Here is a 22,620-nt window from a genome sequence, read left to right as displayed (position 1 = left end):
CAACACACATGCATCCACCGCCACCTGCCGAGTGTACACTGACGTGTTTATTTGCTGGCCACACCACCTCAGTCATAAACTAAACAAAGAAATACATGCTTGTAATTGTAATGTCAATGTCGCAATGCTAAGTATTTGGAAAATGGACCATGTATCCGCCAAATTAGCAGGATCGTCGTGTGCGTATGCCAACAAAAAGTGCGGCGGAATGTCATTGGTATGACAGATAATTAGCCAAATAACAAGCTATCGGACATACCGGAATGCTTGTCGTTATCCACTAAACTACGGTAATTTAATGGGTACTGTATGTTCATGTGCCAGGAGGTGCTCATGTGTCATGTCGGGCTATTTTCATTTGAGAACTCATTAAAACTGTTTGGCCGTTTGGTTACATGACAGCTTTGTTTTTCTGATCTTTGAGAGTTGAATAGAGGCCAAGTACTCCATAGTTAAAAATGAATGGCCAGATCAGGTTTACTTTACTATTACTGGTTTCAGCAGAGACATTTACTTCAACTATTCAGGCACAGGTCACTTGTATGGCAAAAACAAGGTATTGAAAAGCTGGTTTCAATTGGCAGTTATTAAACATACAGGGAACATTGTTGCTGAACTTACCTTCCAGAAAGAAAAAGATTATCAAATGTTTTATGTTATATGAAAGGAAAACATATGGACAGGAATTAGTGGTTTACACCAGGAGATACGGTAGGACTGTCAAGAAAGAACTCCAGGTATGATTCAATTTGATTTAATTCTTTAAAAACAACCCCAACTCATGTTGAGAGACACTTCAAAGAGAACGGAACTCACAGGAGTTGCTCAAACAGTGACAACACAACAAACAGACACGACGCCACTTTGGCCCCCGCCCTCTCGTTACGCCGCTACCGCGTTTTCTTTGACTCATCTTTGTCGGAATCACTGTCGCCACCTGGCAGCTACGTCTCTTTGGCTTGGCTGTAAAGCACGACGTGTTCTTTCTTCACTTTTTGGAAGTGTGAAAATGTGACATCGACGCTGGGTTCACTTTGACGGACCCCATACGTCTTCAGGAAGTTTCGCCGAGTGAAGTCGCTCCTGGGGTTTCCTCCCTTAGCCGCGGGGTACCAGAAGACAAAACTTAATCTGATGACGAAGAATGATACCATGAATAATAATGTAATGCACAAGACCATGACTAATTCATCTAGAGTTCAATGGTAACCTATTTTATCAGATTTAGAGCCTCATTAGGTATTAGTTTCAACAAGAAAAGTTATTCGTATGATCTTCAAGTGTATAATCAGGCCAACGTCTTTCCTTCCCAACATTTTTAGAATATTCCTGAAGGGACAACGTGTGTTGGCGTACTGCAGCACAAACACAACACACCATGGGGTTCTTACTTATTCACACAATAATATTCCAAAGGTTTAAGAGTGGAAATAAAACAAGTTTTGCAACTTTAATCTCTCATTCTTGCCTTGACGCGGAGATGGTATTCTCCAGGCAGACTATTGTTTTTGTTGAAACTTTAAGGATTTTATGTTTAATTTTTAAGCACTACGATACCTGTTGGTGTACTTTGTGGGTGACTTTTTGTTTAGTTTTTTAGTTTGTGTTAGTTTTCATTCATGCCAGCAATATTGTAAAGTAGAATTAGAGCGAGTACCCAGTAGAGTACAGACCTCAGCCAGAGCTGAAATACTAGGTAGTCGCTACTACTGTACTTACTTGCAGTTTATTAGCCAGAAATTAATTATCATTGTCGGAAGGAACTTTAACCTAAGTTGTAACTGAAAATTATATAGAGTATTTGCCATTTGTATGTGCACTTGGGGCGTGTTCAGATTTGTGTTTTAAAATACTTTGTATAAATACAGGCAATTATTTAAAAAAAGAAAACTGTAGTGTCTCAACGATCACCATATTTCAGTTATGTCAGGCTCACATTGACAGGGTAGTATGACACATGTGGCACAAAGAGACTTACCAGTACTATGGAATTTTCCCACGAATTAAAAGTGTTCCCAGGTGTCCTAATACAATTACTTGGTGAAAATATCCCAAGGATACGAAATTACAGAACACTCTTCACCACACCACCCCATGCACCTGTTGCAATCTGACAATTCTTTGAGGGCAGTCCTACCTCAGGCAAATGAGATTTACCCTGCCCGCTGCTGTGAGGTATGCTAGCATGGCTTTGTGTTGCCATGACGACTTCAGGTGGCGAGTGACTACCTGCGCTCACACAAGTAGGATAGTTTCCGTGTGTTTCATTTGTGAAATAAAAAAAAATAGTTGCTCTTAGCCCAGCAAAGCTGCTAAGTCATGGGAGGAGACGCCATTTGTGGGGAGTGGTTATGATGTAAATCAGCCCCACTGTGACATCACATTAATTTTATTTTTTCACTTTTCTGTGAATGTATTCCGAGAATGTTTTTTTTTTTTTTCACCTACTGCTTGTCTGTGCATAAGCTGTTACCCCTGAATACTTTATTGTCAAGCTAGCCGCTTCCTGCCTCTTGATGTTTGTCCCTGCTTGTCCCTGTGTCCTTGTAGTAAATGAAGGCGGTGTGCGACAGGCGTCAAACTCCTGCCCCGACCCTGGAGAGCCGGAGAACGGTAAACGCCATGGCAACGACTTCAGGTAACGTCTCCACTAGCCGCCACACGTCGGCTAGAACGCTGTTATATATTTTAACTCAAAACTTTTCATTTTTCCGTTAATGTGTCTGTCTTTCTCATTTTTCACTTAGCATTGGCAGCGTGGTGCAGTTTAGCTGCGACGAAGACTACGTCCTCCAAGGCAGCAAAAGCATCAGCTGCCAGCGTGTGGCCGAGGTCTTTGCGGCCTGGAGTGACCACAGGCCTGTCTGCAAAGGTAAAAAAATAAAATAAAATAAAATAAAAAGTAAAATGTTGCATACATTTAGAGATATGGGAGATATTTAGAGATATAGTGGAGGCTTGTGCTCAAGCGACAGCACATTCAACAACAATGCAGCTCCGCTTCAATTTAGGCTTTGACAGCGTTTTTGTGTAGTGTTTGTCGCATGTGAGAAAGCAAAACGGACGATCGTTGCCCAGTCTATCATTTTTGCAGTTTTTAATGCTAATAAAAAGTGAACACAATGTAAAGCCACATACTTTTCATTGGACAGCTACAGGGTCCACGTTTTGGCGTTTGACATGCTGGTATTGTCTTCACATTACAACACAACTGTAAACACTGTGGACAAATACTCGTTTGTCTAAACTGGCTCCGGTTTGAGACCTTGCCTGGTATTCCTGGGCTCGCACTCACATACGGAAGCGACGCGAGACGAAGATGGATGGCATCCGTCACTGTAAATGCCAAAGTCGTTTGTCAACGTTGGCCTTGGGATGGGCTTCTGACTTGGGGCAAGAGACACATACTTGACGATAGAAGACACAATTTATGGCGTGCACGGCCCTTTGTGGGAGAATGAAAGAAATTATTTTATCACTTGAGTAATAATAAATCAGGCACACACTCAAATAACGCGGTAAGCATAATTTGAGATAAGGAGACAGTTGGACATTTCCGTTCTTACTTTAGGACAGTCTTTTCCAAACTTTTTAACCCACCCACCATCTTCAATATCCCGGCAGAGATGATGCACCTCCTTTTTACCCGGACCTAGACACATGCTTAAAAACATATTTTAGTTGAGTTAAAATTGTCAAAAAGGTGAATATAGAGGAAATGCTGACAGTAAATATTTAGTTTGCAAAATACAAATGGAGTTGGCACACCCTTTCTCCTTTGCTTACCATGTAAAAAAATGAAGACAAAATATAGATAAAGAGATGGTTGAGAGAACTCATTCGAAACATACAATGTTCACATTATTCCCAAGTTACGCTATGACAAAAAACACAATTAGGAAAAACATGTAATTGCAATTAGCGTGTCAGACTGCAATTGGCTTTGATTTGACCACCATGGATCCTTGAACAGGTTTGACACATGTGGACTGACTTCCCTAACACAATCTCTTCATAAGATGAGGTAATATAAATGGACCTAAACGTTAAGATATGACAGCCTCTCTCTGTTTCGGATGGGTCCACAACAATCAACTTCATTATCCAAGTCATTATTATAGATATTAGACTTCTCCATTCCTTATGATTGGTAATTGAAGACGGTTAACGCCCGTTAGGGAATCATCATCACCAAAGACAAAATAATGAGCGTTTAAACGCCTGCCATTAAGTGTCTGGCGTGACGATTGGTTAAGCTTCCTCCCTCCAGAGATGCCACCAAATTTAAGGATGTTGCGTAACAGTGATTTGTTTGCAATAAAGCCGCAGCATTATGAGCAACTGCACAGCGGGCAACTTTGTTTGACATGACAAAGTGCTCCGTGCCGCTCCAGCAGTTGTTGCTTAGTAACAAGGCCATTATATGCTTGGTCTCGCTGTGCAATGTACACCATGGGAATAATATACTCCAGGTAACGCTAAATCGCATATAATATGAAGCGACCGTACTCTTTCACGTTATAATGTCTGCTGCGTGTTTATCATATTTATACGGTATATGTAATAGGGTTCCAATGGTGCAACTAAAGTCTTGGTTTGCTACTTTTAGAGGGTTCCAGGTCAGAATTTAGTTTGCATTTGGAACAGTTACGCATCCAAGGACCTTTACAGGTAAGACCGTTTTCCAAAGATCCGCCTCATAATCCTTACGCCAATTAAATTGCCATATATTCACTAAATCAGTGGCCCCCACCCTTTTTTCTGCCACGGACCGGTTCATGGAAGTCCATAACGTTCACGGCCTGGCCCCGTAACTATTCACCGTCAGTGGGGGGGCCCGGGTGGGGCCCAATACGTCTGTTGGTTGTACTCATTTGCTCGCAATATTAACAATAGCGTTACGCGATGGAGATGCTAGCTTGTTAACATTCGTGTGCACTCAAGGGACCACTCAGAAAACATAAACTCAAAGAATAATACAGTGCATTTAATATTTGTGTTACGCGACGGAGACAACTTGCTTTCACCGTCAGCGGGGGGGTTTGCCGCGGCCTGGTCCAAAGTGGTCCGGTGCCCGGTGGTTGGGGACCCCTGCCCTAAATGACATTGCGCCCCTAAATGAGAGAAAACAATTCATTCATTTTGGGGGGAAAGAGAATAATGTATTTTTTTCAAGGAAAAAGAGTAATGAAATAAGTGCTTTTGTCTGGGTAAAATGTCATAATTTTATGGGGATAATGATGTATTTTTCCAATGTTGTATTTTCTTAATATTATCTCTAAAAAAGTTAAATGAGAGAAGGATTTTTTATTTCAAGTGAATTTCAAAAATGCAACTTTATTCTTGCAACATTTTAATGCGGAAAAGACACCTCTATAAAAACATTGAATCCCCTTTATATGCTCAAAAAATATTTTATATATTTAATTGAAGTTTGAGAAGGTAAATATGAACGAAACGCTCATATTTAACATTTTGTTTTCAATTTGCCAACATATTTGGCGTACCCACTTTGAGAATCCTTTTAACTCATTCCGTACCATTCACATCCATTGTGAAATTACATATAAGTTGAAATGTTAGGACCATTCTTACTTTAGTTCAGCTTTACCGTACCAACAAACTTTACAGATATCATCACTGTTGGACAGAATCCTCCGAGCAAATTTGGTCAATTTCACATTTTTTATGCCATTGGTCAGTCTCCTTGTGGATCTTTTATTTTTTCATATTATTGACCAATCTAAAGTCTTGCAAATGGCTTCCTGTTTTGATGATGCAATGGAAGTGTTTCAACAAATGTTTTTTTTTTTTGTTTTCCTGAAAAGTGATGGTTCTGGAGATGCGAGGATACTGCCATCGATTTGCTGTATGCATTTTATTCGCAAGCACCTATGTGTGTGAATCCTATGTATCTGATTATGCCAGCATTGCTTGAAGGACAGCATTATTCATAACACAAAAATGATACTTTGCAGGTATGTTAAATACAGGCAAGATCAATCCTTTCCTAGTGTAAACATTGCAAACAAAGCCCTCCAGCTTGAAATAGGATGTTTTGGTGGCTTAATTGAGGAGCATCGCATGGAGTATTGAGTGTACTCTGCTTGTCGCCGAAAAAAAATATAAGCCCCCCTTAGGCTGGAAACTTCAATATCCAACACTGAAAATATATATTTTTTTAAATATGGAGATTTGAATCTAATAGACTCTTTATGATTAGCTAATGCATCTAGTAACCGGGTTTGTTGAGATTAAGCCTCCATCCGAAAAGTCGAGCAGCCTCACCAACTATTCCATTATACCGCAAACGCACGTAATTCCTTTTGGCAATTTTAGCCGAGGCAAGGCATGGCGAGTTTAAATTGGTGCAAACACAACTGCATCTGCTGGGGGGCGCGGTTGGTGGGGTGGGGTGGGGGGGTACACAGGAATTGCGGGTGGATTACAGTGTCAGCGCAGGTAGCGTCACGGCGGGCTCTGGTGAATGTAAATGTCGCATCAGATCTTCTTTGTCACAGAATAAGCTGAATGGAGCCAACAGGGATTTTAATCTTCAAATCACTTGTACTGTAAAATACATTCTTCACTTATTTGTCTACCACATTTCTACTATGAAAATGCACTCTTTTTCATACACAGTATCTTTCACACGCATCAGAGAATTTTGGGGGAGAAATCTATTAAACCATCTTTGAAATATATTCCGCTTTAGCTCGCAAATTGATGTAAAATACAGTGTTCACCCACTAGGGCATAGGGTTGAATAGCAAAAATCCACAGCTAATCCCATGCAAAACGGTTTGTAATTGCCTATATTTGAACAACAGCAAGGTGGCAAAGCACTTTTTTTGATTAGACAATGCAGTGGCATAACAAAATGAAGCTCCTTACCTCACTTCAACATAGTTCTTTGGTACGAGAGCGATACTTTATATATATTCATATTAGAAAGGGCTTAGCCTCAGCCCAAAAACCATAAACGGGTAAATGTTTCAGTGAATAACGTAGGATAGGTTCCCCCAAAAATCTGCAAGTCTGTAAATTTACAAATAACTAGTTGCAAATATGCACGACAACATTGGACAGTGAACCCCGGCGAGGGATAGCGATCAACCCCTGCCACAAATAGTAATCCCCCCAAAACATTTACCGGTGTCTTTAAATGCCACAAGATGGCATCTAAACACTACACTAATCTCCTCAGCACAATTTCAACATAGTTCATTGGCACCATGATGACACGAGATGTTGCCAAAGGACGCTTTTATTGCTTTGGGCTGAACACAAATTCAGTGATTTAGTGAATTTGCAAATAGGGGATTAAGCGTATGCGGGACATTTGGAATGTTGTCATACCAAAAACAAAGCAATTACCACTAAGTCACAAAGTGCGATGACTGCTGAGGGTTGTGTGTACCTTGTGTGTAACACCGCTCAAAAGGTGCAATCTGTCAGGAAAACATCCAGCCAGCCTATTTATTAATACGCTCATCACGTCCAAACGTGCTAATAAAGTCAGTGTGTACTGAACGTGTGCTTTTGTCACATGGGTAAACCAACATAAATAGGGAGGAATTGTAATAGAACAACAGATAATTATTTAGTAGTTATGAAACTCAACGAGAATGAACAAGGCAGATTGTCCTTCTGTCTGCTCTGACTACACTTTTTCAAGGCAGACAGACAAACGTAGCAAGTGTCCATGTGGCATGTTGATGAATGGACAGATGGCAAGGCCAGTGAGCCAAACCCGTGTGTGTGCATGTGCGCGCGCGCGCGCACACACTTCGGGGGGTGTTTAGCCGATCTCCTTCAATCTCCAGCCTGAATGAAGGATGCCTCATTGTACATGTGTAAAAAATAAGTGAATCACTCTCTCTTTAGACGAGATTTTGGTGGGCGCGGAGCCATTTACAGTCGGCCGTCGGGACACCTTGGCAGCTTAATGATGTCATCAATCAGCCTCCGAGCCTATTGGTCCATCCCTACTTATGTCGACGGGCTGCTTCAAAGTGCTCAGTTGGGAGTACCTAGCATAGGAAAAAAACAGCTTCAGATATTGGACTCGAAACTTTTCCTCATTCACAGACAAGCTCAAAAAGCTTACGCTCCGTAACTTTCAATGTGCAAAGTACATTCTTATCACATTTGTCTTCTTTTAGCAAAAAAATGCCAAAGAATTCCTCAGATGCTTTGGCTGAGCCTCAAAGGTATCGTTTTCTCAACAAGTGCAAATTAAGCAACCTTAAGAGAAGTTGGACTTCATCTAATCCTCTCAGTTTATTGGTCGATTCAAACTTTGGCTGATGCACTGTTGTGGAAATGGAAAAATGTACCCCAAACATGTTTTCTAACGCTAACCCTTTTTCAAAAGAAGGCACACGTGAAGATTTTGACTGTTACATTAGCCTAGCCGCTTCGTTGGCCGATTCATGGTACTGCTGTAAAGTAAATCAATGACTCTAAAATGTTCAATCATTCACAACGTAACTCGTTTTCTGAAAAAATTAAATATGGGGTTGGGCGGGGGTAATGCGTTAGGAATGTCTCAAACACGTGTAAGGACATTCCCCTAATTAAAACCCTTGATGTGTTTTTACTTTTTCTTTTTCGGCATGTCTTGAAAATAAAACATGCCCTCTAACGCTTTTTCTCAAAATGAAGATGAGCGTATCTGCCGGGCTTACTTATCACGTCCTTTAAATGAGATACTTCCCCCTTAAATAATGCATTCACTTTAATTAGACTTTGTTCCTCTGATGGCGAAATTGCCATGCTAAAGAACACTTTGAAGGTGTTGATTTATAACATCTAATATCCCAAATTACACTTATTTTAAAGATGAGATGGAAAGGCACTACATTTCAGTGATAGACTCTACGTTACATACGCTTAACGTTGGCTTTTAATCATACTTTGTGTTAATATCATCCATACTTCTGTCCTGGAACATTTTAGGTATGGACCAAATCAATAGGAGGTAGTGCATGGACTGGAACAATTTCCAAATGCTTCCTTCCAACAAAATGGACACACAGCGTGTGAATCCTTAACTGAAGAATAAGCTGCATTGTGATCACATGTTGACAGTGGGGTTGATGGAATGTGATATTAACACTTCCCTCGCATGGTGGAATTAAAAAGCCTCTTTGCAGGAGGGAAGACGATTTCCTTAGTCTGTCAGTGGAGCAGGGCGGTGACAGCAGCCCACCACTGAAGCCGCTCCTCTGGCTGGAAACGGTACTGTGCAGTGGGTGTTGCAGATCGTCCATGAGGGACAGAACCTTGTTCGGCATCCTCCTTTCTGCCACAGATGCCAGGCTGTCCAGCTCTGCCCATGGCGGAGCCCATTTTTTTCCCCCCCTCTGTTTGTCCAGTTAATCACAGTCAAACACCCGAGAAACACTTCCGCGCCCTTTTTGTCAAACACAATTGTTGCTGCCATGCAAATGTCATCCATCACACATCTATTAAGTCAGAGAAGCTGTTTGAATGGGAAGTAAGGAATGGCTCCGTCATACTGTAGATATTCACCATTCGGGACCACGAGCCTAACCGACCTTGATTCCCAATCAGCTCTGTGACCAGTTCATGCCCAGGATGTCTGTTTGGCGTCCTTGGTGTTGCTGCACAGCAGTTGGATGAGATAGACTTCTCTTGTGAGGGGTGTTGGCGTTCAAGGACCACCCACTAACCTCGAAGGCCGGAACCTCCGTTGGGACCATGTGGACCTTGAGAAACACACTGGGGGAATAATATGTCTTTTCTGCTACCGCAAAGAAAATCTTGAGGATAGTTCTCCCAAAAATGTCAAAACAGAAAATACCTGTTCAGTCCATAGAAATGTGTACTGTATGTTCATTACCAGCTGTTTTCCATTTGACCAAGAAGTTACTGTAGTTACCGCAGTCTTATCAAATGTATTCCATTAAATGTATAATTAAAAAAAAAAAAAAGACATAAATGAAAAGATAAGCCAAAGAAAATTCAGACACTCACCATGTAGAAATGTCATGTAAACAATCAAATTTAAGTGATGTGACAACTAGCTAAAACATGCAAAATTGTTTAAACATTTATAATACGTGACTCCAGCAAGGCAACTGAACATTCATAGCTTGAATACTTTCAATTCTTGATTGCACACAAAACATTGGCAGAGACACCCTCAAAGATTTGCAAAGCATTCTTTACAAAGAAGGCTGACACACTGCACAAAACAAATGTATAATATGCCATAATATATAAAATTTAGACTGCTATTGTTTTTACGTGTATTTTTGTTTTGTTTTTGACATTGTGAACAGCTGAAACCCTAACCCTACAATAGATTAATCACATCAATATTTTCCTATCGAGCGTGCACACAAAACACTATCAAAAGAGATTAACATTCCACAAAGATGGCCAACATGCTATGCTACAAAAATGCAAACATATTGTACCATTCCTCCAATATGACTGATTTTTTTTATTTATTTTTTTTGCAGGGGTGAGCATTGCTTAGCATTGTCTAGTCTAGCCGCTAGCTGACTATTTCAGGCCCCGCTGTAAATTTCAACCTAATAAGTTGTTTAGCATGGAGCTATGCTAACATTTTTTCCAATTAACCCTGAAAATGTGAATACTGCGACTAATGAAGACCATATGAAGACCGGTTATGAAAGAATGGTAATTCTTTTCATGTCATTGCTATGGCAACACAGTGTACAATCACCTTATGGCGTGCCGATGGTGTGACCATCCATTCAGGCCGCCCTGATTAAGCTGTCAAAGTGCACACATGCATACTTTGTCACATGCAGATACACTGTCACACACATACACACACACACTCGTCTATATACACATTAGCGTTCACGCGCCCACATACATGTCGGTCTGGATTGTGGTGAGCCAAACACAGGAGAAGGTCAATAGAAGATACATTGCGTATGAGAAGAACAATCAGTGAGGGGCCAGTTGAGAAGAAGTTGACTGAGTGTCACCACGACACACCGGGGGACTATAGATCGTCTGAAAGGGTCTCTTACTTGTCCCATGGAGCACTTCATGGATGCACATTCCAGGGAAAAAAACACCCTTTAGGATGATTCTGTGCACTGTTGCTTATTTTTTTCCTCAATTGTAAAAAAAAAAAAAAATGGTGGTGTGGTACCAAACCCTTTGTTGTTCAAATAACAATTGACTGTATGCAAAACATGTATACTCTCGGTTATTTTTACTACTTTAACTCATAAGTAAATTAGTTTTAATGTACATCTATGTATTTTGTATATTTTATTTAACATTTTCTGTATTAAAAATACATTTAACTATATACTTAAACCTGATGGTATTCACCTTACCTCTTTTAACTTATTTTGTATGATCTGTACAATTTATTTGTTTGTACAGCATATTGCTAGGCAGAAATGAGCCCACTTTAAATAAATATTTGACATGCCCATTAATTCTAATATGGGCTAAAGGGTGTGCCACCCCCCAAAAAAAGCAGTGACAGAAACAAAGTCAGACAAATGCTAAACAAATGTGAGAAAACGTTATATACTTTTATAGTTGCTCCTCTTGAACAATATATTTGTCACACGAGCGGCATCTGCTATACCTTGCCGGGCACTGCCCTGCTTGCCCTTAATGTGAATTTCCTCAACACCGCTGGTTGCCCTTTTCTCTAGGATGGCCCAAATGTCTGACATTTTAAATGAAACAAGCGGCAAATAATGGATGGATGGATTTCTACTTTTGCCTGTGCTGCGTTTTAACGTTCCCATTGAGAATATACGGCATTTACTTTGGCAAAGATGTCCTTTTTTGTATTTTTTGGGTAGCGCCTGTTCCACTAGCCGTGCGCCTCGCGAACAAACTAATTAAGGAACAAACGCTGCTTCAAACCAAGCAGAAAATTACCTCCCGACTCGGCGCGGGACGAACCAAGGACGGAGTGAGCTGCGCTTCTTGATTGTCACAGTATACGCTGCCTAAATGAGGGTTTATTTGGTGTGTTAACAACTAGTGTGTGTCATTTTCAGACTATCTTATTATGTCATATGGCTGTGAATTAAAACTTGTAAATTATTGTGGCATAACTGTGAATTACCACTAATACAGTCTGTCCAACCATTTTCTTTCATGCTTGTCCTTATTAAGGCTGTGTGTGATCTGGAGGCTATTTTAGTTAACTTTAGGTGAGAGGCATTTCATCCATAGCTGGTCGCTGGCCAATTGCTTGCACATACAGGGTCACATTCTCAGCTCTGTCTAATTTGTCGGAGGTGACCAGTTGGAGTCTTGATGGTATCTTCAGCTACCAGCAAGGGAACAACAGCAACTTCAGCTAATGTGGCTTGCACTTGTTCATCAGGTGAACTAGAACGATTGACACCAGTCAAAGAACACTGAACTAAGTTCTGTTCTCAAAATGAATATTATCAAGCCTCCGGTAAAAGGAAAGTGAAAAAGTGAAGTCTAGTGACAAGCAAATGGCATCCAACCAGTCGGTGGCTGGCTAGTTAGCGAGCAGCCTAGCTAATGTAGCAGTCAATATCATCACCCAACCATTTGTTGCTTGGTAGAAATTACCACAAAAGAACACTTTAAAGCTATGAGTTTCACTACCGGGTGGTACATTTCTCAATGCCCCAGGACCGTCTGAATTGTCACCCGGCAAATTGGTCTGTAAGTCGTTTGATTCTTCATGGCAGTGCAACTGGACCATCACCATGAGTCAATACTGCGACTCTGGCTTAATCCTGTGGTATTCCGCAGCCGATAGTCTCCAATTAAGTGGGACTATCGGGAGAGATGTCGGTGACCGTATCAATATCTTCTACCTGACCCCTGAGTTTGTGCGCTCTACAATATTCAGCCAGATAAATGTCTGAGAATCTACCATTGTTGTGTTTACACAGTCAAGACATGCGGCAGTAACCTTCAGGGACCGTCGGGGACCTTCACATCGCCCAACTTCCCGATTCAGTATGAGAGCAACGCACAGTGCGTTTGGATTATCACGGCATCAAACCCCAATAAGGTAAGTCTACTTTAATATCGTGTCCTTGTCGTTTCTAATGTTTCAGGGTTTTTCTGATATTTTTGATTTCATGTTTTAATGTGTAATTTAGAGGGGGATTTATGCAAATCTTATTTTAACCTGCATAACTGGGGAGATTTGTGCAAATTTTGAGGGATTTACAGTATTTATTTTTGTACCTTTTTTTTTAACAACACTTTGTGAGAGGATTTACTGTAGTCTAATTTTAATGTGAGATTTAGTGTGGTTTCAGTTAAACAATTTTTGATCGATTTACTGTAGTCCAAACCTTTGCACCTTTTGGAAGTTTACGGGCTGTCTCATTTGAACTCATTTTAATTGTTGTGGAAAGCGTTGTCCCGATCACACTTTTTTGGCACCCGAGTCTGAGTCTTTGCCTTTCAGTTTCTGCCGATACTGAGTCTCAATCCGATAGATGGAATCCTTTGGAGATTAACGGTAGTCTTATTTTAACCTGCTCATTATACATTGAAGTCCACTGATGCAGAGCACAATGCTGGTAGCTTGTCTGTCCATGTTAACATCCACCGTAACGTTAATGCACATACAAGCATGTACACACTTAGTTCACTGACATGTTTTAAATAATTGAAAATGTAATTTAATAATAATTGACGATGATTATGCGCTGATCATAGACACGGCTCTGTGATTGGTCGGCCTTGCATGGCTGCCTGGAATGGAATGTCATTGCTATTCGTGGAATGTGCGCGGCCGTGTCATCGTTGCATCAGGAAGGCAATAGATTTAGAATATACACACACCCACACACGCATGCACACATGCGTAACATAACTTCTCTGCAGTGTAAAAGTAACTTCCTGTGTACATCCCGCTTGAGTTGGGTGCTACCCACTCTTCTCTATAGCCCACAATTACATATGGTTTCACCTGTAGTTTAATGACCCCATTATGTTGTTAAACATGCCAGATATTATATTCTGTTCTGTCACGTTGCATTAGAGTGCCATGGATCATTTACATGTTATAGCAGTCTTATTTCAAGCTTCTCATTTTTGAGGGGGGGGATTTATCACAGTTTTATTTGAACATGTAGAACTTTAGTTGGATTTACCTTAACCTTGCTTTAACCTGAGTAACTATTGTGAAATTTACGGTTGTCTTATTTAATCTGTACCACTGTGGATTTATGTTTGTCTAATTTCAATTAGTGCAATTTTTAGGCTATATACAGTAGCCTGATTTTAATCTGTGCATTTATTGCAGCATTTACAGTAGTATTGTTTGGTTTGTCTTATTTTAGTCATCTTATTTAACTTTGTGCAACGTTCGGGGGATTTACAGTAGTTTTTGTTTAGCTTCACAACTTTTTGGGGATTATCTTATTTCAAATTTAGTAACCTTTGGGGGATATGTAGTAACCTTATTTTTACCTGCGCAATTTTTGTACAATCCTATTTTAACCAGCCCAATTTTAAGGGATTTATGGTAGTCCTATTTTAACCTCATATTTTGGGGGGTTTATGATAGTCTTTCTTTAGCTGAGTAGCTTTCGGGGCTTTACAGTAGGCTTGTTTTAACCTGTATTACTTTTGAGGGGATTTACAGTTATCTTAATTTCCCCAGTGCAATCTCAATGGGATTGACAGGGCCTTAACTTAGATTGCACGTTTTTCTTACTTGAAAAAAAATGCAACCGTAACTTGACTAAGAATTTAATCATGAGCTGTCATTGCATTTCCGTGCGTGAATGACAATAAAAATGGGGACATTTTCATACAATCCTCGAAGCAGCCGACGATAAGGATGACACGTGAGTGACAAATCCCTTAATTTCACTCCTAATATCCTTCTTTCATCATTTATTTTTTTACATCCTGGCAGTTTTTATCTTTTCTTGTATTCATATTGGACTCGTGTGAATTGGCACGTGAATTAAAGATTCATAGTTTAAAAACACAATATGTAAATGCACCATATTGCTCATGGATTTTGTATCACTGCCGTCAGTCAAGTGTCATCGCTTTCCCGCTGGGGTTCAATTCGCAGAAGATTCCAGAAAGCTTTTAACGCCATAGAGCATCAGTCAATCAAATGGAAGGGATACTAATCCGACGTGTAATATATTATGAAAGTTCAGAAACAATACAGTGACTCATAATATGAGTTAAAGCACTGTCACCCAGATTGGACTTTTTAACAAAACACTGTACAAAGATGATACAATTAACATTATGTAATGAATTATTATGAATAATAGTTTTGGTTTTAATATTACACATTTTTTCATTAAATACCAAAATAAATACCATTATTTATTATTTCTTTTTGATGGGGTAGAAAAAATACACGTATTTTATTTTGGCTGAGTTTTTTCAAGATCTACGTGAGTAAGCCACTAGATATGTTAATTTCATTTTTAATATTTCAGCTGCTGTGCAACATTAGTTTCAATAAATGCTTAATTTTGTGTGGATTTAACATTACTACTAATAATGGGAATGCCACCAATAATACTTATTTGTTATGAATGTGATGTGATGTCTTTGTGAAGCCGAAAGCAAATGTTAGCTTGGCGTATGTGATGCTATTATATATTATAGTTAGACTATCTTCTTCATATTTTATAGTATTAACTGTTTTTTAAGTATGGGCAAGTTAACACAACCGCTCCCAATTATCTTCAAGATTACAGTGGCAAAACTACACATTTCAGCATTTAACATAAAAAAGAACAAAAAAAAACAAAAAACGTTTTAATCCAAGTGGAGCAAGTTTAATAGCTGGGAGCATATTTGCAATGGCTTGCTCTTAATGAGCACACTGATGGGTGAAGGAGGAGCAGCTTGTCCAGGATATTGGATCTCCTGAGAAGGAAATAAAAATGAACACGAGCATAAGACGAAGGAGAAGAAAAGGAAGGAGGTGGTGGTGACACACGCTGGGCATGGAAAATGTCCCTTCTGTGTTCTCCTCAGTTTCTTCATTAAGGAGCCTGAAACGATCAAATTGCTAAGAAAGGAAGTGCAGGATGTTCCAGTCCTGCGTCGTCCATCTCTGAGGATGACGAGCGGCAGGTTTTCTTCACGCGGACCGGTCCTCTCTGGTTTCTTTCCGTCCCCTCTTTCTCTCTCTCCCCTCGACTCGGGTTAAGTGTTAATGGCCTTTTATGGCTCTCTGACGTTATTGCTTCATTTAGTTTGGAATGAGCCTTTAGAGCCAATTCATTCCCCCTCTTCTCATTTAACCTTGGGGATGGCGGGGCAGTAAGGCCGTTAGCAACGCCGCCTCCTTCCTCTTCATTCTTCTTCATCCTCCCTCTCTCTCTCTCTCGCATTCCCTCTCTTGGCTTCTCATTTGCTTTTTTCACTCGCTCACCTCCTGGCCCCTCATCTGCCCACACTGGCCGTCGCTGTCGGAACGTGGCGAGGCCCGACCACGCGGCCGTCATGTTGAATATCCACTTAATGACATAGGTGGCAAGAGTGATCACAGTACTTAAGTAAAGGCACACGTACTTGTGTAAAAAATGAAAAATGTAATTTTACTGTCAATTGTTTTTGTTCTGTCACTTGCACTGTGAAACTTCAAAGTATAAAATAACAAAAACAAGACTGGCAGAATAATTCTTTACAGATATAAGAAATGTGTCTGAGAGACGCTGACGCACCCCTTGAGTTGAACACCAGTGGCTGTTTTACATGCTGTTCCTCATTCACTCCTTGATCATTTCTAACGATACCATGCGTATACAAAGTACATACTAGAAAAAGTACATTCAGTAGTGTAAACTTGTCCGACTTCTCATATTTCAGAATTTATCTGTTTCTGCTACTCAAAAACGGTGATAATCTCAAGTCCAAAGTGATGCAGCGCTGCCATTTACAGGATCGTCATTGCAGTAGTTTACAAAACGTTAATTTCACAAACAAGATGGGCGAGCCCTGCTTCCACGCCTAACAGTTGAAAAACGCACTTGATGCATTTTCGTCATTGCCGGTAAACTAAAATGTACGGAAGCGTGGATCTGCCAATGTGGAGTAAACATTTCTGACGTCCACGTTTCCGCACAAATTAAATGTCCTCGACAGTGAATGACTTAATTACACTGCCTTTCTTCCAATAGACTTCAGTGCTGCCTGGCATTTTGAGGCACGATGTGGTACTACACTGAATGTGCCCAATTCTGTATTTAGATTTCCTTGTATGATGTAAAAAAAAATATATATTAAAAAATCTGCAGTATATTGTTTGCGTGAAAGATGAACCGTGACAGCGTGTTCACTGTACTCGCCAACCCACTTTACATCACTGACTCTACCCCCACCTTATTTGTTTCATCGCCACAACCAAAGGCGACGCTTCATCATGCAGAAATCCAATTCTGCCGGCTCATTGGCCAGTGGCCGCGGACGGATTGGCGAGAAGCGGTAGCGTGGCGACCAATTAGAACGGGCGAGGCGGACGCGGGTTACGGACCGGCGGCGGCGAGGACTGCGGAGCGAGACGAATGCTCGCATGGCCACCGACCAATTAGGAGTGAGGAGAAATATGTACATGCCCACTACACCGAAATGAATTACGTTACTTGGGCCTTAAAAATCAAAGCTGCATACTTCACGGCAGCCATTATGCGCCCCCTCCCTCTCGAACCTGTCCGCCTTCTGGCTGCACTGTGGTCATGTTCTCGCCACGTTTAATGTCATGTGAACTGTGTGGATGTGTCCTCCATGGGGAGTTGCATAAAATACATACTATCAAAAAAGAGTCATCCTTCACCATTCCGCGGTTCACTTCTCACAGTCACAGCATAATATGGATTTTAAATTGTACATTGTCCGCTTTTTTTCCATGCAGTTTCATTGCCAGACACTGATTAAAGCCGATCATTACCATTAACAAGGCAAATTAGTATAGCTCGCGCTAATGTTGGACTGCGTGTTGGCATTGAGGTCACGTCAATATCTCTACTCTTTAACGGCAGATTTAAGCCAGGGAGATGCTTGTGAAGTCCACGAGAGGGATATTGAATCTGGAAATACTCGAAAAAATTCCCCTGCAGCAACATAGGAGAGAGAGAGAGAGAGTGATAGAACCAGAGAGCCGGCAAGCTTTCAATCTCTCCCCGAGGGTGAACTCAAGTTTGAAATATTCTTACACAGTTCTCGGCGAGCATCAAAGATGTGCTCATTATTAGACCACCCCCTCCTCCCCCATCCTCCCCCTAGTGACCATCATCTTTCTCCTTCTCGGGTTTCCTGTTCTTGTCTCTCTATGGTCTCACATGAAACAGAAAGTGTTGGGTGAATAATTCCCAATCAGAGTCTTGCTAGCTTTGTGATTCTCCTCACCTTGATGCGTTCATGAACTCTTTGGAGCAGACTAATTTCCAATATATCAACATATACTTACTGTATATTTAAAAAAAAAAAAGTCTCCTGACCGACGGAAATGAAGCAGTTTTTTTGTTTTTTTTAACCAATTACCACATTCTGCTACAACGCGATGCCGATTTGAATTTAATTCATTGTTCAGCCCTGCCATTGTATATGGCTTCCTGTTTGCTGCAGGTCATCCAGATTAACTTTGAGGAGTTTGATTTGGAGATCGCCTACGACACGCTGACCATCGGAGATGGAGGGGAGGTGGGGGATCCTACCACCATCCTGCAGGTGTAAGTACTATTGCTTTATTTCCTGCTCCGGAAACGTCATTATGAGCAGCGATGATCGTCTCATTACTGTTGTGGAAATGAGCCTTTTATTTCCAATTACAGCGAAATGTAATGTCTATGGTGTATTGCAGTCTGTCGGGCAGCTTCGTCCCCGACCTGATTGTTAGCATGACCCACCAGATGTGGCTCCACTTGCAGTCGGACGAGAGCGTCGGATCCATTGGCTTTAAGATCAACTACAAAGGTGAGTATGCATACTCGCAAGGAGACAACATCAAAATGTGCAGAAATATATCCACAGGACTGAGAAATCTTGACAAGTACGCATCAACGCGTGTAAACAAATTTCCATGTAGACATTCTTCCATTTCGGCAATCTGACAGGTGCATATTGACGCATTTATGCTACCTTCCAAGTATACGTCCTTCCATGTAGACATCCTTGCAAGATCATCACAATGTTTCATGTAGACAAGTGTCTCGTTCATATTCTTAACAAGCGTGCAACCTGAAAAATATACATTTCCAAATGAACAGCCTCACAAGTATGCTTCCTCACCTTACAAGTATAGATCACCACCCATTAGCGATCCAGTCAAGCTATGACCTGACTATGACCTCACCTCAAGTAAACAGTCTCGCAAATAAGCAACTTACAAGCACACAACCGAATAAGTTAGCCTTGCCAGCATACGACCTCTCCAGTAAGTACACATATGTGCAGCCTTTCAAGTACACAACCTCTCAAATTTACATCTCCATGAGTGAAGAACCTGTGAAGTACAAATCCCCACAAGTAAAGGCTTTCATCAGTATAAGTCCTCACATTTTTGGTTTGTCTTGTATTCTGTTGCCGTCCAGCGAATGACCTGTCCCTATTTTCTTTAAAGTTTCATTCTTTTGTTTTATTCCTGCTTCTGTGTCTGTCACTCCCTCTGTCTGATTCTCTCCCTTTTTTCCTCTGCTTGTTTCCATTCATCTATTATTAACAGCAAGTTCACCCACCTGGCAACACTTGGTCCCTGCTGCCAGCTGCGAGGCACACACATCACACACACGCACGTCCCCCGCTATAGATTTGAGGCAGCACTGCAACATTATTGACATAAAATTTGCATTAAATATTCAGTGAGTTTGTGCCTGGACTATGAATACCTCCATTCGTCATTCGTGTTGCATAGTCCATACATAGAATTTGAAATATGGATCCATTCCACAGTTCATATGTAGCTCCTTAGCGATGTTATATTTGCAACCTCTACGATTACACCAGCGAGACACTAGCACATGTATGAATTTGCATTTTAGAATTTCAGCAGCCTTAATAGCATAAAAAAGCAGTATTGTTGTCTAAAAATGCCATTAACTATTATATTAGGCTTGAAGTGATATGCATATTACTCTTTGAATTGAATTCTAATACAGTATCTTGGACAGATAATATAATATTACTACACCATAACTCCTGGGGATGTTCCCCCATCTTCCTCAATTCTGTCTTATCTGTGATTTTTACGTCTTTCATCTGCTGTTTTACAGCTTTTAATATTTAATTTCTTTTATCAGCGCCAGAGATGTCAAGGTGTCTTTTAACAGGTTATGGTGACTGTCCTCATATAGGGTGGGCCGTCTTGTTTTTTTTGTTTTTTTTAAACATCTACACATTTATCATCCTGACTGATTCAGGTCTCAAAATTCACCAATTGTTGCTAAACATCTGTATCCTAGTGAAAATGTATATTCTATAAGTGTCCCCGAATCATACCCCTCAAACTCACTCACTAGTGTCCTCTGCAAAGTAAGAAGAAAAAAAATATCCAGCGACACCAGTTTCATTTATTGGAACCAAATTTGATGGATAGTTCTATTATGACAGGACACACAAAAAAGTCTCAAGCACCTTTGCCCTAGATTGAACAGGAAGAATGGAAGAAATTATTTTGGGGGCCGATTCCATGAAAAAGTCATGTCAGCTGTGCTCCTTATAAAGTTGGAGAAACTTAGCCCCTGACACCAGTTTTACTGACCAAGACAAAATTTGATGGAGATGGTGTGGGGGTGCATCCAACCACGCTGTGGATCTGCTTTGCTTAGTTGGGGTGTCTTATGTAAATTAGCTGACTTGTGATGTCACAATATGGCAAGATTCAGCATGACACGTTCGCAGAGTGACTTTCAGGGATAGACAACTCAAAAAAAGATTTCCTTAATTGTTTCCTTTACATTTGATGGTTGGGCGGGCACTCTATAGACCCAAACGTTGTAACTCTCAAAGCCCACTTTAAGGAAGAATTTGGTAACTCAACGTTATTGCTGACTTGTCCAAACTAATAAAAAAGATGCCCCATAGTATCATTTTAATAACAAGGCGGATCAGTCTGTGAGAGACCAACCAGATCTAATTTAATTTGGCACTCGGCGTATAATTTGGAGGACAACAAATATTTTATGAGCGTTGTTGCGCTCATTAAGAGCCACTTGTCACTCATAAATCGCGCACACAAAAAACGTACCGGTAGTCATGTGAATGCTTTTGGGTCCTTCTGGGCTCTTCCAAAAGTGCCATAGCGAAGGTCCCTAATTATGAGTATCTTAAAAAAAAATCACGCTTGGGGGACAGCATGGGATGCTGAAATATGACTATAAAATATTAAGTCCTGGCCTCAATATAAATTTCACTTGGTTTACAGTCGATCAGGCTCGCGTCGGGCATCTGTGTTTGTGCTGTCGAGGTAACCTGCGAAGGGCAAATGCTTACTTCACAAAAGCGTCAACAGGATACAACTTTTTTTACTCGTGAATTATTGAGCTGTGGTAATAAACTAACAGGAAGCAACAGTGTTGCTTCTACTGAATACATTAGATTTTGCTAAGAACATTAGTTCAAGTTTCCCTCTTTCTGACATCTTATATTCACACTGTGCTGTATTTTTGGCATGCTAACAACTTTAGCTTGTGTTGCCACCATGCTAACAGTAATTTAAGCTTGTGTCGTCACCATGATAACTGTGATGTTAGCAGAGGTGGGCACATCAGTCATCCTGCGTCATTATTTCAGGGCGGTCCAGTCTGCTTCGAGAACAAACTTACTATGTCACACATGCACAGCACAAGCATACATAAGTAAAAAAAAAAACCAAAAAAACAATGAAAAAAACGTGTTGTAACCGGTCCCCATATTGTTTTTATTTCAACAATCACCACGTTGGGTTTGTGTGTCCGTTTTTTGTTGTTGTTGTTTGTGCATGCATGCATGCGTGTGGGTGTGTGTGTGCGTGTGTGTGGGGGGGTATGATATACAGTAAGTACGTTCTCTACACCGTTTGGCTGCCGGCGACGACAGACTGGGCTGGCCTGAAATAATGACAGAAGGATGACTAACGGACTGACATGTCCTTCTCTGAATGTTAGCACATAGTGCTGTCATGCTAACATGCTAGCATGTGTTGCCTCCAGAGCTGGGCATTTTACTACAAAGTGAGCATCCGTCAGCAGCGTGGGATGACCTTCCGCCGTCCGTTATTCACCTTTTTTTCCAGGGGGAAAAAAATAGTACCCGTCTATAGGCCGGTCCTCCTCTAATTTTAAACGGAATTCTGTCTGCAATTCCGACTCAATTTTGGCTTATGTTGCCTCACGCTGACATTGTTAGATTGTTGTTGAGATGCGAACAGTGGCTCATTTTGCTTCCATGCTAATGACAACGTTGGCTTGTGATGCCATCATTCCAACATTAGCTTGTGTTCCCACCGTGGTACTAATCATTAGCTCAAAATACCCAGGTTAGGAAATGAGCTCAAATTAGCATAACATTTTAACTGGTGATAGAAATACATTGCTTGCTTATTAGTAGCTGAATTAGACGATGCAGAAAATTGCATAGCTTTTACCAGATGCTACCGAGCACATCATTTAATCATAATAACAT

The 22,620-nt window shown here is 40.7% G+C and overlaps 1 protein-coding gene across 2 annotated transcripts in view; it reads left to right on the top strand.

Annotated features, from left to right (window-relative positions):
* Positions 1-22,620, top strand: part of csmd3b (CUB and Sushi multiple domains 3b) — a 318,466-nt gene that overhangs the window by 218,066 nt on the left and 77,780 nt on the right. For both annotated transcript variants that reach the window (XM_086013828.1, XM_086013830.1), the window contains 5 exons: positions 2,551-2,638; positions 2,748-2,872; positions 12,915-13,036; positions 18,589-18,692; positions 18,824-18,936. In XM_086013828.1, the coding sequence (XP_085869954.1) occupies positions 2,551-2,638; positions 2,748-2,872; positions 12,915-13,036; positions 18,589-18,692; positions 18,824-18,936 (552 nt within the window). The remainder of the gene's footprint in view (positions 1-2,550; positions 2,639-2,747; positions 2,873-12,914; positions 13,037-18,588; positions 18,693-18,823; positions 18,937-22,620) is intronic.

The sequence above is a fragment of the Filicampus tigris genome, chromosome 18 (assembly GCF_054856515.1).
Source record: "Filicampus tigris isolate MCC_2025a chromosome 18, RoL_Ftig_1.0, whole genome shotgun sequence".
In the NCBI taxonomy this organism is placed as follows: Eukaryota; Metazoa; Chordata; class Actinopteri; order Syngnathiformes; family Syngnathidae; genus Filicampus; species Filicampus tigris.
Note: the sequence above shows the minus strand (reverse complement) of the source record. Positions and strands in the feature narration are given on the sequence as shown.